The sequence below is a fragment of the Ammospiza caudacuta genome, chromosome 9 (genome assembly GCF_027887145.1).
Source record: "Ammospiza caudacuta isolate bAmmCau1 chromosome 9, bAmmCau1.pri, whole genome shotgun sequence".
NCBI lineage: Eukaryota > Metazoa > Chordata > Aves > Passeriformes > Passerellidae > Ammospiza > Ammospiza caudacuta.
The window spans coordinates 21,404,461-21,421,432 of record NC_080601.1 but is presented as its reverse complement, the minus strand read 5'-3'; the positions used below and the strand labels follow the sequence as shown (position 1 = coordinate 21,421,432).

The following is a 16,972-nucleotide window of genomic DNA, read 5'->3' as shown; positions in this document are numbered from 1 at the left end:
TAATAGAGTGACAGTTTTATACCAACTCACTTCAGATGCCTACAGCTGCTGTGGCCTGCTCTGTTCTCTGTGTAGGCAATAAAAAGAGAGATGAGTTAGAGTTGGAGCCTGATGCTCCTGATAATTCAGACTACTGCTCTGAGTTGCCATTTGAGAATCCTTTCTTCCTTCTCTGGCAATAGAGATCCCAGAGAGATCAACTTTCTATATTAGGTGAAGGTGGGTGCCTAAAAATATGCCACTGGAATAACTCAAATGCCATGTGATGGTTTCACTTTCAGGTGAGGCTTTGAATTGGGAGCCTTCCCACCAATTGCCAGTAAATAATTTCTACTTTTTACAGCCCTGGATACCTGGTCATAATGCCAGGTGACTTAAGAACAGCTCAGCTAATACCTGAGGCAGTTCTATTGCTTGGGTATGGAGCTCATGGTCCTGCTGGGATTGCCCCTCAGCCAGGCTCTGCTTTTACGGATCAGGCTGTGGTAGAGGAAGAGGCAGAGTTTTAAAACTCCATGAAAAAGGCCTTATGCTGACATGTGGCAGGCCAAAGCTATTAAGAGGACAAAGACACAGATGAGAGCACTTGGCCCCATGGGTGAGAGCCACCCTTTGCTGTGCATCCAGAGTAAATCCCAACACCTGGGCATATCAGTAATCAGGCAGCCTTCAGCCCTCTTAGGAAAAGCTCTCACCAGTTAAAGCACTCAGATCCTTCCTGCAGGTCAATAAAGCACATCAACACACTCTGAACTTGAAGGAAATCTGCTTCCAGATACTTTCTCTTTCTGGAATAATTCCAAGGATAGCCCTCAAATAGCCATTGCTCTTCCCTTCCTGCTACACAGCACCTGTGAAGGTCCAAACACTGGAGGTGAGCAGGAGCAAAGCCTTTTCAGACAATGAAATCAGCTTTGTCTCCCATAGCACGACTGAAGGTCCCCACACTGCAGGCAGACAGCACACTGTCCTAATGCCTTGCTGTTGGACTGCAGTCAGGCAGCTGTTCCCATGTGTTGCTCTCCTCCCTTTCCTATTTCACCTCAGAGTCCCCCTGGAGAGATGCAGCAGCCCCCAGACAGTTCACAATTTATGGACTTGAGTTAGTTTTAAATTAAAAAGTGATGCAACGAATACAGACTCACCTAGCTATAAAGTGCATTAAGGGACAAAGTAAACGAAGCCAAAGTCAGTCTGTAAGACACATTCAGAAGCTGAGCAGGGCACTTCACAGAGCCGTTTCCCAAGTCTGTTCCTCTTACCTCTTGTTACAACACAGTTGTCTATGTTTTTGTATTCTCAGGAAAAAATGATCCATACTTTCTGCTTTTAAACTACTTTTTTTTTCTCAGTGAGGAAAATGAAACTAATTGAACTTAAGTTTAAAGAAAGATAAAAATACAGAAAATACAGAGAAAAAGACATAAAATACATCTAAATGAGACTATTTTTAATTTTAGTAAACTTGTCTATTCTAATTCTCAAAATATTCTCAGATTTTAAATTTTCCATCTGCTTTGGGGCAAAAAAATTATCATCATCCTGCCAAATCTCTGCAGGATAAAATAACCTTTTCTTTCCAACTGTAATGATTGCACAGCTGGTGTCTACACTAGGTCTTTTTTCACTGATGGCACACTTACCATGTAATCACTACTCCAAAGACAGACACAAATTGCTGAGTTTCTGGGCTACTTCTGCATCTTTCCTGTGCAACCCAAGGAAGAGACTATATTGGGGCACCAGGAGAATATTCTAGAAAACTTAAGCTAACAAGCTAGAGTATAAAGGAACATTACAAAATAATTCCAGTGTTTTGGGAAATTTTTTGTAATAGCCTAAATACCAGCAAAATTATTTCCAGAGGACATATGCTTTTGGTTTCTTGAAAGATGTTTATAATAAGCTAGAGAATTTCTTTTGTTGTTAACGTGCTAGAGTGGGTTGCAGTATAATTTTACAAGAACACAATAACCTGGATAAAATATGGACATAATCTCAATGAAAATTAAAAAAAAAAGAGAGAAAGCCTAATACCAAGTTCAATTGCACAGCTTTGAGCAAAGCCTTTTAAATACTCTGCTTAAGTCATATTGCTTTTGCTTTAGCCAGAATAACAATTCTATGCTCCCCCTGTTGCAAAAATATTCCCCATCAGTGTCATTCTCTATTAGCATCAATGAGAAATGTGTACAGATCAAAGGAAATAGAGATGCTGAAATGCAAAAAGGGATGTTTTTTATAGCATGCAAAAAGCACAGAGAGTCATTATGAAAAAGAAAATTCTGGGGGCCCACAAACTCTCCTCTCTAAGGGCTGTTCTGCTCTAGCTTTAAGTACTTAGCCCTTTGAGTTGGTAGAGATAAATCTTCTACTTCCTCAACCAAATTTTCTGGTAAGGCTTTCATTGCCTCATAGAGATTAGCTGTCATAGCCCAAGAGTGTCAGTTGCAGAACATCATCTAAATGAAAAGGCTTTAGTGTCTTCATGAAGGTTTAAACCATCAATCTGAGGAGCTCCTGTGTGATTCACTACAACCAATGGAAAGGATGCAACTTCAGGTTGGATCAAACCTTCAAATCTTCACTTATGCAAAATTTTTGTTAACTTCATCATTTTCACACTAAATTTTAAAGGGAAGAGTATCTGCTCAGATAAGACAGGCTGTAGGGAATCTTCTGATTCTGCCACTGACATGTGCACTCTGCTATATCATATAAATATCACACTTTGAAATCAGGTATAAATCTCCTCTATTACAAATTATCCCTTGGGCTTTGTTCTTCAGACACATCCATGTAAGTGTCACAGTCCACAAGAGTTGGCTTCTGCTTCTTGAATATGAATCTTGAATACCCTCTTGAGTACCCTCTCTGTTGAATAGAGTACCCTCTCTGTATATATAGAGTATATCTGGTTGTTCCCCAGCACAGAGTACATGTTGTTCCTGTGTGACTTGTGGAGCAGAGTCCTCCCAGTGACCATGGTGCTGAGCTGTTTAACAGAAGCACACTTCTGCCTTCAGCTCAGACAGCATGGACAGCACTGGTTATTTCAGTATGGACTGGATCACCTGTGGCTCAGGGCTACGTGGTTACTGAGATCTGCTTCTGATGATGATCTAAAAACTACGAAGGGATTATGGTTATCTAAGGCAGAGGGAAATTTCTAGCAGTCAGTATTTGGCGCAACTAGTAGGATTCCTCAGTACTCTTAACTGTAGGTACCATTGGCCCTTCCCTTGAGAAAGAAAAGGGAAGTCAAACATACCTGCTCAGTCATTTGTGAATTCTGAAGCTGGGAACAGTCAGGTCTTTGCTTCTACTGGATGACTTAAAATTAAAAGCTGTGCCACCCTCTAGTAGAAGAGTTTCTTCCTCCACATGTAACAATGAGTGATGATTTAAGCTCCCAATTTCTTAAGGCAATATTGATGTCCACAGACTTCCAGTAAGAACATACATATGATATACAAAGGGGTGGTGAACAGTTCTTCCCTTGACTCCTGTTATTCTTTAATAATTTCATTCAGTCTTCATAATTCCTCTCTCTGTAAGATGAATAATCTTTTTTTTTCCAGTTTCTCCATAGATTGTGAGATGTCCATAGGACATGAATATCATTTGCACATTCAGGTTGGCACTTGGAACTCAACATACTCAAAGCTTCTGAGTTATTCTTGCTTCCCCATTCAGACTGAAGTTGCTATCTTTACTGCCAAGAAGGAATAATTTGTATAAATATGTAAAATTACTTGCTGGATCAGTGTTGAGGCTTGTGTATTTACAAAATGCCGCAGTAGATGATTTTTGTGTTACTCCAAAAATTTGGAGTAACAATAGTGTCACCAGTGAAGTGGAAACTTTTAATTACTTTGTTGGCTTTTTTTTAATAATAAGAAGGAATCAGCCTGATTTCCAGCAATGCTGGTTTAGAATCTAGGAATAACTATATATGCAACTATGAAAGACATGGAGCATTAGCAAAGGTGAGGATGCTCTTCCCCCAAAACCCATTCAGTGGGACTTATCAAATCATCTTCGTCCCTGACTCTGTAATCATAACTTCTGTGAGATTCAATAACAAAATTTAGATGCAATGGTGAATGAGTCTTCACAAACTGTTGTAGATATTGTTCTCAGGGAGTGTAGGAAACATTTCATGCTATAGGGAGTAAAACCCAGGCGTCTTAATGGGAAAAACCTTTTTAACTGATAACGCCACTAAAAGGCATAATTATTACTCTCCATATTTTCCAATGTCATATTTCTTAGCTTTAGCACTGAATGTCTTTCTTGATATTTCAACACTCTTACTGGCCAGTAGATGGATTTTTAGAGGATAAGTCGTTTTGCAGATCTAGCTTCAGAACTTCTGCAGAAGTAATTTCTGAAGCTCCTCTGTTACAGGGGAATCTCTGGCTTTCTGCTAGCAATCAAGTCACTGGCATTGGTAAACACTTGAAGCTCTTAAAAAAAGGAATCTTTTCCTGACTTCTGAGTTATGATACAATCTTAATGAGGAAGTCATTCCACTGAAGTTCACAGGATTTGAGCATTCACTGTATCTGTGGCCCTCAGGAGCACTACTGATTTTAGCAGAAGAAAGGCCACATATTTTAAAGGGAGGGATTTTCCAATATAGATTTTAAAACAGGACTGTCAGATCCTTTTCTCTCTGAAGCTACTCAGTCAGTTTTCTCCTGCCTGACCCCACTGCCAGCATGTGCTTTCCCCAGTCTCTGGTGGCCCAGGCAAGGGAGTTGCAGCCCATCCACCAAACATGCTGGATCTTTGCTTCAGCACATCCTCACTTTCACCCCCATCACTGACCCTTCAGTGATGGCCAGGCTGTCAGCCATATCCCACCCTCCACAGCTGTAAAAACCAGATGCTTTGAAAAGGAGATATGCAGAGGAGATGATGGGCTACCCCCTTTCCCTCAGGCTGCACTCGGCATGCAGTTTCCACCCTTCTGGGCATGCATACAGAGACAGCCAACAATCTCTTCCTGTGGAAACAAGCCAAATCAGTTGGCCTGGGGGGTCCTTTCTCAACACTTTCTGATGGAGTGTGCTCAGCAGTGACACTGGATGCTCCTGAGCTGTGCCATCTGGACAGTATCTGCATTTTTCTGTGGAGCTTCTTACCGACTGTGACTACAAAACAGGATGTTTCTCAAACATTAAAGGAAAAAGGCCAAAGAGTCAAGTTTGGCTTTTGTAAGAGAAAGGAAGAGAAAAATAATGGTAGTTCCAGAGTGTGCTGGCTAAGAAGAGCTCTTTCATGGCAGTGGGGCAAGGCTGCTTGCTTGGTGCTGTGGAATAACCTGGCAAGAAGTGCAGCTCCTAGGGACTGGATCAAACAGACAGCAGCACCTCTTGACTCTGTGCCTTTCCCATTTGCACTTCCTGCAGCATCCCTGGGCACCACATGGCCACCCAACAGCAGGCATGGCTGGGCCACATGTGGCAGTTTGCCATGGACTGGCAATCACACAGCAAACATCTGCAGAATTGGCAGGGTTTTGTCCTTGCTGACCAAGCCATTCACTCATGAGTGCAGGACATGCCAGTGAGGGTGGAGTTTCATTTTCAAGTGTTACTGCAGGAAACCAGAGTGACTAAAAATACTGTGAAGCTCTGACTAGAATTTCATAGAATGGCTTTAGAAGGGACCTTAAAGATCATCTAGTTCCAACCCCCCTGCCATGTGCACAATTTGGACATATTCTTGTTAAATCCAGAAAACTCCAGAGCCGAAATTCAATTTCATCTATAGTTTTTTTTTTTTTTCCCAGTGTAGAAGTCTTTCTGTATCTTATCTCAAACAAAAACTACATTACATGTGGATTATATAGACACTGAATTCAAAGGGGAATGTTTGCAGCAATAGTCTCTAAAATATTTAAGACTGAAATGAACTGGGAAATCAGGCCTTTTCTGCATATTTTTGATAGTAAACTAAAAATTCACATTGGGTTTGTCATCTCCATGATAACATGTGTGGTCATGGAACTGATATTGCAGCAGTCTCCAAGTGCAAGTTGGCAGCAGTTGTTTTTCCAGAGAAGTTAAATTTAAGGGGTTATTATTTGCTTGTTTTCTTCATAAGTAATCACAAATTTAGATGACAATAGTCTTAGTTAAAACTTCAAGAACTTTCAAGTCTGACATTGCTCACAGTAAACATCCTTGAGGCTGCAAAGAAACAAACTAGCTAAGCCTGGCAGGAGCAAAATTGACATTCCTGGTAATTATGAAATAAAATTCAGAATAATTTTGATTAAAACCCCAAACTTTCTAATTAATTTCTAATACATTCATATACTAGACAAACCCAATAAAAACAAAACTATATGTACACATACTTTAGTGTCTTTTATGTATTCACATGATAGACCTTGTAGATTGCTTAATAAGAAAAATGTTCCTATAAGTGAACTCTTTTGAATAGTTGCCAGTGGGAAGCCTTGTGACTGGAATAAACTAAAATTAAACTGGAAGAAGCCTGGAAGAGGAATCATTTCACATTTGCCAGAAGATACACTGGAAAATCATAACTCTTCCTAATTTATATTTTGGCAAAGTGTATGATCCCAAGATGAGAAAACAGACATACAAGATAAATACTGTATCTAGGAATGCCACACTGGAATAGAATCCTACTTGAAAATATAACTTCAATATTATTTTAGAGCAATGATGCAATTTTTTATAAAAGGACGTTGTAGCCCTAGAAATCCCAGTGAACTCCTAGAGGAAGATCCAGGACAGAAAGAGAGGGGTGGATAGCCAGCCATTCATTGTCTCTTCCTCTCCTGCCCTACCCTCCCTCCCACCTATACCACCAGTTACTGAAGTCACACAATTGTTCCAGAAACAAGGTGGTGGCCCAGTTCCAGGTTAACACTGCCAAGACAATATCCAATCCTAATGAGAGATGAAATTGTAGAATTAGGGGTTTTTTTCCCCTGTCTGCTCAAAAAAGTTGGTTTTGGACAAACAAACCAGCAAAATTGAATTAAACATGTGGTTGATAAATGAAGTGCAGAGGAGTGTATGGAATAAAAACCTGGCTACCACAGGTACTTAAAGTGCTGTTGGCTCCCATGCACTGTTATTACACATCTTTTGCTGAAAACTGTATACCTTTCACAATTTTGAACCTCCTGTGTTTTTCCTCATATTTTCAATCAAATTATTACATACTAGAAATATGCATAAGGGAAATTATTCTACACATTTTATGGTGTGCTGTTGCTTGTAGCAGTAATTGAAGTACCTTTTCCACTTATGAAAGTACTAATTTTATTTGGTTTTATTGCTTTTCTAGATGCAATTATTTATTTAGTGTGTTTTGGCTTTATTAAATTATGTTTACTATAGGAACATCATAAAAATGTATGAAAGCAACACATAAGCCACTACTGCCCAATGACTTATTTTGGGGAATCTAGTGTTATTTTTCATATCCAAACATAATAGAATAAGGTAAGAATAAAGAGATAATCTACACTGGAAAACAATGCAATTTTGAGATAATATAATAAAACACCTGGACAATATGATTTCATAAATCTTACTTCTAAAATTTACATGAGCTGGGCGTTAGGGTGGCTATTTTAGGACATGCAGCATTTTCTAAATGGAAACATAACAAGAAATATGATTAAACAAAGGGGAAAGCATATACAGATTTAGCTTGTCCTGAACAACTGGTTCCTGCAGAACAATGAAAATATTTCTACCTCAACAGATGTCTGCATCAGACTTAGGAAATGTAGAGTTTTACTCTGGCAGTGACCAACAGCTTTGTTTCAAAAGTTTTTTCAGATTCATTTTTAGGAGGCTTTCCACATGCAGTGTATTATTATGCATTGAAGTGACATTAAAGCTGGCAGCAAAATTCTCAATACCTTCAAACAGAAATTCAATATATTGTCATAGACTGAAAATAAAATCTTTAGCATCTGTTGGTGTTATTGTGGTGTCCACCCTCAATGTAACTCCTGTATTTAGCTTCTGTTATTAGCATGACTGAATAGATAGGCACTTATCATTTGAAATCTCAAAAGGAATCTCTGACTTAACATAAAAGTAAAAAAAAAAACAAAACATTAAATGCCTAGAAAATGAGGCTAATACTTTCAGGATAGAAAGAAGAGGGTACTATAAAATTTTTTCAGGCATCACATCAGTTGACCAAGATTTTTTTTCAAGTCTTCAAGCCAAGGCCAGGATAGGAGAGATGTCCTTCTATACATTGTGGTTCAGTTCAGTCCTAATATATAAACAAAGAAAATGTATGTTTGATTTCTCTTACAGTCAAGACCTGTCTGGATCCACAGGAATTCCTTTTGTCATTACACCAGAGAATTCAGTGAATGCAGGAAATGTTCTGTGTTGTCAACAGCAGAGCATTTTATAGCGAATGAGGACCAGAAGTTGAGATGAAATAGAGTGACACGTGGAAGGGAGGGAGGGAAGACAGAGTGACCAGGGAAATGCAAAGTGCCAGCCCTGCAGGCAGTGCCCTGCAAAGGGCTTGTACTCACATGCCACAGATGGGCTGACTTCAGCAGCACCACCTGCAGCAGCAGCTGCACAAATTCTTGAGGATTTGATCTGCAGGGAAGAAATAAGATCAAATGAATGCTGGAAAAGTGTAAACTTTTTCACCCTGATGTAAAGAACTTGAAATGCTGAGTGTGAGCAACTGTCAAGGCAACAGGAGAGGATTTCAGAGCAGTGCAAAGGACAGGAAGCAGGGGAGCACAGGGGCTGATTTCAGGGGGTATTAGATGTTTATCTTTTTAGGCAGAAGACAATGCAATACTTATTCAAACACATTTCAAGGAAACAGAAATTTTTTGTATTAAATCAGAAATAAATAAGCAATAAATAAAATGTGAAACTTTTGGCCTTGGCAAATATTTACAATTTCTTCCTAACATTTCAGTACTGTGTGGAAAATCTTGGGTTATGAACTTTGAAACTTTATGAACTTTAAAAGTTCAGTTTTAAGTTTACAATTTCCATTTCTTAGTCTGAGAAATGCAGCCTTTTCATGGTTACTTCTTGTGACTGCAAAAATTTGCATGGCTGAAATGTTTTGGTTTTTAAATTGTCTTCTGCACTTCTACTTGAGGACACCAGTTATTTGGGTAGAACACAGTGCTCAAGAAAATAAAGAACAAATTCTCCACTTGTTTTTCACTTGCATAGGGCTGTAGAACTTCACCCTTTTCCAGAGAGCATAAACCTCAATCTTCTACAGATAAAATGAAATCCATTTCAAATACTGAAGGTCTCATACAATTCCACAGCAACTCTTTTATTTGTTGCTACATTTTCTGAGGTGAATTAGACATGAACAACACACTCCCAACTGTGAGCAAAACACATACAGGAGCACAATACAAGATTTTCCTCCTCTAAACCACCTGAGTCTGGATGAAGCTGCCAATAGCAGTAGGCAGCTTCTGCCACACATGATACATTTGTTCAGTAAATTTTATTGACTGTCTCCCTTAGCTAAATTTTAAAGTTTTAAGTCAAATTCAATCATGGTAATACAGCAAACAGTTTTGGTGGAATGGCCTTTGTTCTAAACTCTGAACTCATCTACAGCTTGGCAAAAGTGGTGAAATTCCACTGGAATGGCAGTAATTCTATCCACTTCTTTCTGCCTTCTGTGTATTTTTAACATTTTTTGGTTCTGTTAGTAAATATACTGAGAGGCTCTGTGAGTGGCTATGATTAGAGATGTAACTGGTCCAAGGTTTACAGCTGGAAAGCACATCTGGCATATATCTTTAAAATTGTGAAGTCTGCAATAAATAAAATTGGGAAATTTAGTGTTAAGGAGGCTGAACATTTTGCTAAAATACATCTTCCAAATCTTTAATATTTGAATTGTCAAAATAGTCTGTTAAATCAGAAGCAAATCTGAAAATCCTTCTTAGCCCTGTTTTCCTATTTTTAATATTATTTTTATTTCATCTTCTATGAATTAGCTCTAATGCAGAGTAAATTGCTTAACAACATAGTAGAATTGGAATGGGTGAGAGAAGAACTATACCCAATATTATAAAATATGTGCATTCAATGGCAACGGCATTATAACGAATTTGTTGGTTCTGTTTTGCAGCCAAAAATCACAGAAGAGAATTTAACATATGCTGAACTTGAACTGATGAAGCCAATTCAGGAAGCCAAAGGCATTTCCAGTATGACAGTCTACGCACAGATACTCTTTGAGGAGAACAAGCTGTAATAGTCCATGCCTGTATAAATGTCCTTTGTCTGTGTTCTATTTAATTCTTACTGTGCTGTTTATTTATAAAAATCATACAAATGTCCTTATTTTTTTATTTCCATTCATGCACTTCTGTTTTTCTGTCAGACGTCTAAACATGATGTAGTTGAAGGTAATCATAGAAAAAGCAGCTGGCCAACAAGTGACATTCCAGAGATACCTTTGTGGTGTTCCATGCCTCTGTTGGAAATGGACTAAAGGTCCACCTGGGGCATTTTTAACACTAAGCATTATTCCTTCTTTAATGCTGATGTGATGGGTCCAGCTGCCAACATCAGTATCTCAGGAGGACAAACAGCAGGATCCACACCCATCAATCTGCTACTGAAGGGAAAGACCACTGACCAGGAAAATGGCCACTTTAATGCATTTCACCCCATCAGAAAAATAATAACCCAGTAAAGCTGGGACTTTTTGCTACAGCCAAGGAAAAGCTAAAATTACTTTTTCTACTTCTTTTCCCCTTCTCCAGAAATAGTTGAAAAGGTTTGTGCTCTGTGTTTTCAAATTCCCTTTCTAAATGACATTGTCTAAAAACTTACATTACTTTTAGTATAGCTTGAAATAAAATATTTCAAAATAATCTGAAGGGAACATTTATAGTTAAACCCCCATGATTTAAGGAAGAATATTCATAGCTTGAGAACATCTCCCACGATTTGATTTTTTAGAATTCTGACTGGGAGTAGGAAAAACTTGATAGTGAGTAAAAAACTGAGAGAACCAGGACACTGCTTTTGGTCTTAATTTAGTGTGGTATTTCCAAACCAAAGTTCGCTCCTGTAGCCTGCACTAATGAGATGCTGATCTGGAGGAAAAAATTACACAGCTTCTCCTTCAGTATGGAACAGATTCTGTAAAGCCCTGCTGACTTAGGAGTTATTTCTTTGGAAAGACCAGGGCTCAGGAGATAGGGAAATGAGCCTAATGTCAGGAGACAAAATAAAATTCCTCTTTCCTTACCTCTTGATAACTGAGAAGGCCTTCTTCCTTTTCCTTTGATACACATTCATGGAAAACGAGCCATTCTGTGCCATCCTGGGCATTTCAGTCATGAAGAGTAGCTGGACTGTGTTTTCAAGCTTGTGTATCTTCAATGTCTAAATGTCCCCAAAGCTCAGTGATAATTCAAATACCTAACATCTTTCAGCTCTTGGGAGGCTTTAACCCTTGAGTAACTGTGCAGTTCATGGAGATGTAGAAGCTTGGGCTCTTTAGGTCACCATCAGGTGATGGAGAGCTGATACTTGGCCCGTGCCAGGTCTTCTCCAGGTCTGTGAGGGAGCCCCATGACAGGCACTCATTCAGCAGTATCTAGTGTGGATTTTGGAGTAATACTCCTTGGGTTCTGGAGTCATAACTAAGATGGCCCAAGCTGCTTCTTCCTTTACAGGTCACAGCCCTTCAGTGATAGAGCAGCTTCTCACCCGGGCTCAGAGCACAGCTGGGAATCACCGCAGGAGCACTCGTGCCCTTGTTCCTGCTACTGCATGGGAGTGCAGGAGAGGTGGCAGGACAATCAGGGATGGGGACAGGCATCCAAGGGCACCCATGTGACAGAGCACATCACTGCCTTTTGGAGGGGTTCACCAGAATAAGCAAGTCTGTGTAAACTGCTTTTTAACTTTTTTGAATAGTGGTAGAGATTAGGCAGCATGCATAATCTGCTATTGTCTAGCCAGGATCTGTAAATATAAAATGCAGTCATCTTTTCTCCACACTGGATAAAAATCTCTTCTATAAAAAGGGATTTAAGAAAAGCTTATCAGGCTGACCATTATGTACAGTACTAATTCCAATTCTATTCCTTCATCAAAACAGTTCTTTCCAAACTAAGGCCAGCTTTCATCAATAGATTTGTTAGTAATTATTTGCATTTTTAATGTCTGCATTTGTGAGCTATCAAAAATGATGTTTGTTTCACCTTTGCATTATTCCAGCATTTAATCACCCACCAAAAGGGCGTGGTATCTTTTCTTGTTCTCTGATCAGGTGTTGGACTTCCAGTAAACACAGCAATCAACTCATTGACCAAAACCAAACTGGTGCTAATGAGTGATTCAACATTCAGGGATCAATTTTGGAACATCCTGACTGACTATTCAGTGAGGACATCTGTAATGCAGACAGCTGTTCAAAAGGCCTTAGACAAATACAGAATTTACTAGTTGCTACTTTGGAATTTAAAATCCTAGCACATTAATGATTTGACCACTTAGCTGTGAAAACTTTCAGGTTTGGTTAGAAACATTTCTTTTGCATAGAGCTGACCATTGTGCCCATTGTTCAGAAAAATCTTCTACTGCATATTTATGCCCAGCATGTTAATGAATACCATTCTTTATGTATTAATATCCTATATATTCTTGTTTGTGTTTGATATCTAATTCCCCAAAATAATAGTTAATTAAACTGAATAAATTACCTTTTTTTGTAAGATTTGTTGTCTTAGTCTCTCTATAGGATTTATTGCTTCCTAGAGAGGGATATTGCATCCTAGGTTGAAGGACATACATTTATATCTTACACAACACTTAGAAAGTCACAGTATTTGGAATTGAATTCTTCATTCTGCAGAAAATTCCAGCTTTTTAAAATGTTTTCTATTTGGAACTGACTTCAGGAGGCAGCAGAGTCCTGAAAGGCAACAGACCAGCTGAGTGAAACAAGGCCAGAAATATTACTCAGGAGAACACCCCTCTTCCCAAGAAGACATTTCCTATATCTTTTCTTGAGGAATGTCCACCTAGATTTAATAATGGCAGATCATCTCACAAAGGAAAAATACCATCTTGCAATGAATTGCATATCTGTAAGTGTCAAAGCAGCCCACTGAAAGACTACAGAGAAGAAAATTTCATTGAGTGTGATATGCTTTAGTGTGAGAAATGCAGAATAAATGGATTTAACTCCTTTTAAGAGGAATTGCAAGGCCAAATTAATCCCTGGCCTAACTCTCTCTGGCTTTAGCAGAACAGCAGCAGAGCTGAAGGTGGCCCACAGTTCTTTTATGACAGGAGTTCCCATGAAGACTCTTAGTACCTTATTAAGCAGCAGTTGGAGTCTGTTGAGTCACACTATATTGGTTACTCCTTCTGTTTTCATTGGTAAAAGATGGCTTTGTGCTGAAATCTTAACAAATTCAGCTCTATTAGCTTCACACCAATTTAATATCAGATTGTTAAACGTTAATGTACTGCACCCTATAGCTTTAAATAGAATTAGATATGTTTACAGCTTTGGTTAAATGCACCTTGTTCCTCCACATTAAATTTTATTACTAGAATCCTCCATCAGCAAATAGGAGTAAATCATATTAGTGTCGCAGGCTGTGTGGGGGTTGAATCTGCAGCCCAAGGAAAAGGTATTTTATTACTCTTTATTACAATTTTCTAATTGGTAGGTGTGGTCAGCGTGTCATTATCTCTGCAATTGCAAGCAAATAATTTGTTTTAGTATACTGCAACGTAATTGTGGGGTTCTCTTCATTAAAAAGTTCAATAAACTCGTGTCCTTAGCCAAGGTTTGGCCAGGTGCTGCTGGCAAAGAGGGACTCAGACCAGAAAAGATTGCATTTACTGTTTAATTTGTAGGTTAAATTCTGCTTTTAGAGGGCTTCTCCAACACACCTGGGGTGAGTGGCATCCAGTTTCCAAGATTCTTTTTGGCTTCAGTCTAACCTGCCAGGATAAAATTCCTAAATTTTAGTGCATAATAAGTGGTCATCTGAGTTTTCTGCACTGATGCGAAATGTACTCATTCCACGTGCTTTGTTTTACCAGCAGGTTCCATTCCATTTTGCTGCCTTGGTTGGGTTGATCAAAAGACTCCATGTCAGTGGAGGGCTCTTGCCTAGCAATGGGCATTTTAGGAATCCTCCTGTCTTGGCACCTTGTTGTGTCTATCTTGTTCCTTACCAGCATTGCTGGGCTGTTTCCAATCATTGAGCAGCTTTACACATCTCTTTTCCTTGAACTAGTCCTGTGGGGCTAAAGCTGGAGAGTTAGACCAGGGATTAATTTGGCCTTGCAGTTCTTCTTAAAAAGAGCTAAATCCATTTATTCTGCACTTCTCACACTAAAGCAGATTAGACTTGGTGAAATTTTCTTCTCTGTAATCTTGCAGTGGGTTGCTTTGATACTTATAGATGTGTAATTAATTGCAAGATGATGATGTTCTTTCTCCAGTGATGTGACCTGACCTTATTATATCAAGGTGCACATTGCATAAGAAAAGTCAAGAATCATGGGCTAAGTGCTCAGGTCAGAGGAAGGTCAACAATTTTGCTATTCAGCTGTTATTTTCTACATGGCACCTCTTCATCTTAAAGGGTTCTGCTTTGCAAATATACTCTGCTCTCAGAGGAAAATATGCCCTTCGAATCCCTCAGACAAACATAGCTATGCTCACTTCTACTTCCTCCTTGCTTGCTCTCAAAGAACAACCAGAGGATAGAAGAACTAACACAGAAGCCAAAATTAGTAAATCACCATGCACATGATTACAGCAAATGGCAAAGGCCGCTCCTATGCATCACTATAAAAAATAACACTAATTGGGATGCTTTGCAATTTCCTCTACAACCCATAATTAGGTTAGATAAGAAACTAGCAGTGTCTAAGTGCTATAAATGTCTAAATTAAGTTATTTTGAAAGTGCTTGGCACTTTGACATCTGAGGGTTCAGAATAATTGGGGTATTGAAATAAAATTGCTTCTGTTATTTAAAAGGTCATTATCTTCTTCGAGTAGATATATAAGGACTATTTTCTACTCTACTGAGCTGGTCTATTTGGTTCAATTAGACCTGCTTCAGTAGATTTCTAGTGGGCTTCCTCCCACTTATCAGAGCCCCAGCACTGGCACAGAGAAGGGCCTGTAAATATACAGCCCAGATATGGAGTATATATTCAGCTCATAATCAGGCTCTGAAGAGCCCCCATGAACACCATAGGCTGCTACACAACAAGGTGGCAAATGAGTCCTGACACAACAAAAGCCAACAAATTCCGGCTAAAGCCAGCCTGCCAGGCAAACAAAGGCTTTAGAACAAATCAGGATTTCACCTTCCCAACCAAATAATCTCACAGTCTGGCAGCAGCTCTGGTTATTTCCATAACTACTGGAATTCCTGGTTTACAGCATCCACGGCCCCACTGTCACACAAAGCCTTTTCCTTGCTTACTAGATCTTGTACTCTGCAGCTGTGTCAGTCAAAGGTGGGAATTTAGATGGCTGCACCTTGACTGCATTTGATTTTGGTCAGTCCAGCAGTGTCAGTAAATTAAAAAGTAAAAGACATGGACATTGGCTGAAGAGACTTAACTTACCACCCCTTCTCCACTGGAGATGCCACAGCCAGGAGATGGCAGGGAATGGACTGAGCACTGGAGGGGCCAAAGAGCACTCTCATCCCTGTGGCTCACCTCATGTTCTCCCCTCAGGGAAGCAGAGAATCCCATCAAAACTGGAGTAGACATGGGAACAGGAGAATTGGTTGTCTCTCTTGGCCAGAGAACATATGTGCAAGGGAGAAACAAAGTCCTGAGAGCCTCATGTCCAAACCGAGCAAGGAGACAATTCCTGACCTGAAACAAGGAAAGTTCCCATGCTGCTGCTATTCCCATGACTGCTCTACACCAGAGTCTCCTCATGCATGGAGTTGCAACACCTGAATATGAAATACATCAAGTGATTGCTGGACAGACGCACCACTGTCCCCATCAGAAGGCGACATTTGCTCAGTACTCATGACAGCAAATCTTATGGTCACTAATATTCCAGGGTGCTGCTGAAGGCTGCCTGGTTCTGGGTACCACATTTCCACAGGACACTTAAACCTAGTGAAGGGAATAAGGGTGAACCCTTTCAGATGAGCCCTTTAAAAATTTAATGTGGCAAATTTTTGTGAGCCTCATGACGCTTGGGAAGAGCTCTGATGGCAAACTGTCGGTCAGAAAAAAGGTATAAGAGAGAGTTGACAATCCTCCACAGGAATTACACCAGCCTGTACCCTCTCACACCTCCCCATCAGCCTGGGTGACTTCAGTGACAATAATTGGCATGCACACATCTGAACAGTGACACCAATAATGCAACAACTGATCCCTGAGTTGGGAAGAGTAGGACATAGTGACAACTACAGGGAAAAGTTCCCTGTGGGAATTACAGATTTCCTTGCATAGTTTTATCAAAAAATATTCAAGCAAATTCTTTTTTTTGAGGATGGAAAGGCCTTGCAGCATAAGGCAAATATTGCCTCACAAGTGTTAACTAGCCCAGAGGATGCTAGAGATCAGACTCTACTTAATGCTCAGTGTAACACTTAAAAGAGTTCTGTTGCTGAAAAAGGAAGCAAGATAGCCTGTGTAATAACCAAATGAGTGTAATTAAGGTATTGTAGGGTTTATGGTACTCAATTAGATTAAACTAGTGTTTAAAGTCACAAATGTTCAGTTGTTCCACATTTCTCTTCTTCATTTCCCTATAGGGCAGAGTTAAAACTTATTTCTGCATTTCTTATCCTAATGGCATTGGATTTATTCTAAGGATAATTCTCACCCTGAGCTACTTTTGCCCATGCAAAAGTAGATTCTGAGATAATTATAACAGTCTGTTGATGTTCACACTGTTCCATATACAGTAACAACAGA

General features: G+C 39.4%; 1 protein-coding gene across 1 annotated transcript in view; it reads left to right on the top strand.

Annotated features, from left to right (window-relative positions):
* The window catches only part of VSTM4 (V-set and transmembrane domain containing 4), a 31,292-nt gene extending 19,380 nt beyond the window's left edge, over positions 1 to 11,912 (top strand). Inside the window, exon 8 of the mRNA XM_058810599.1 lies at positions 10,153 to 11,912. Coding sequence (XP_058666582.1) covers positions 10,153 to 10,278 — 126 coding nt within the window. The 3' untranslated portion in view covers positions 10,279 to 11,912. The remainder of the gene's footprint in view (positions 1 to 10,152) is intronic.
* Positions 11,913 to 16,972: the final 5,060 nt, after the last annotated feature.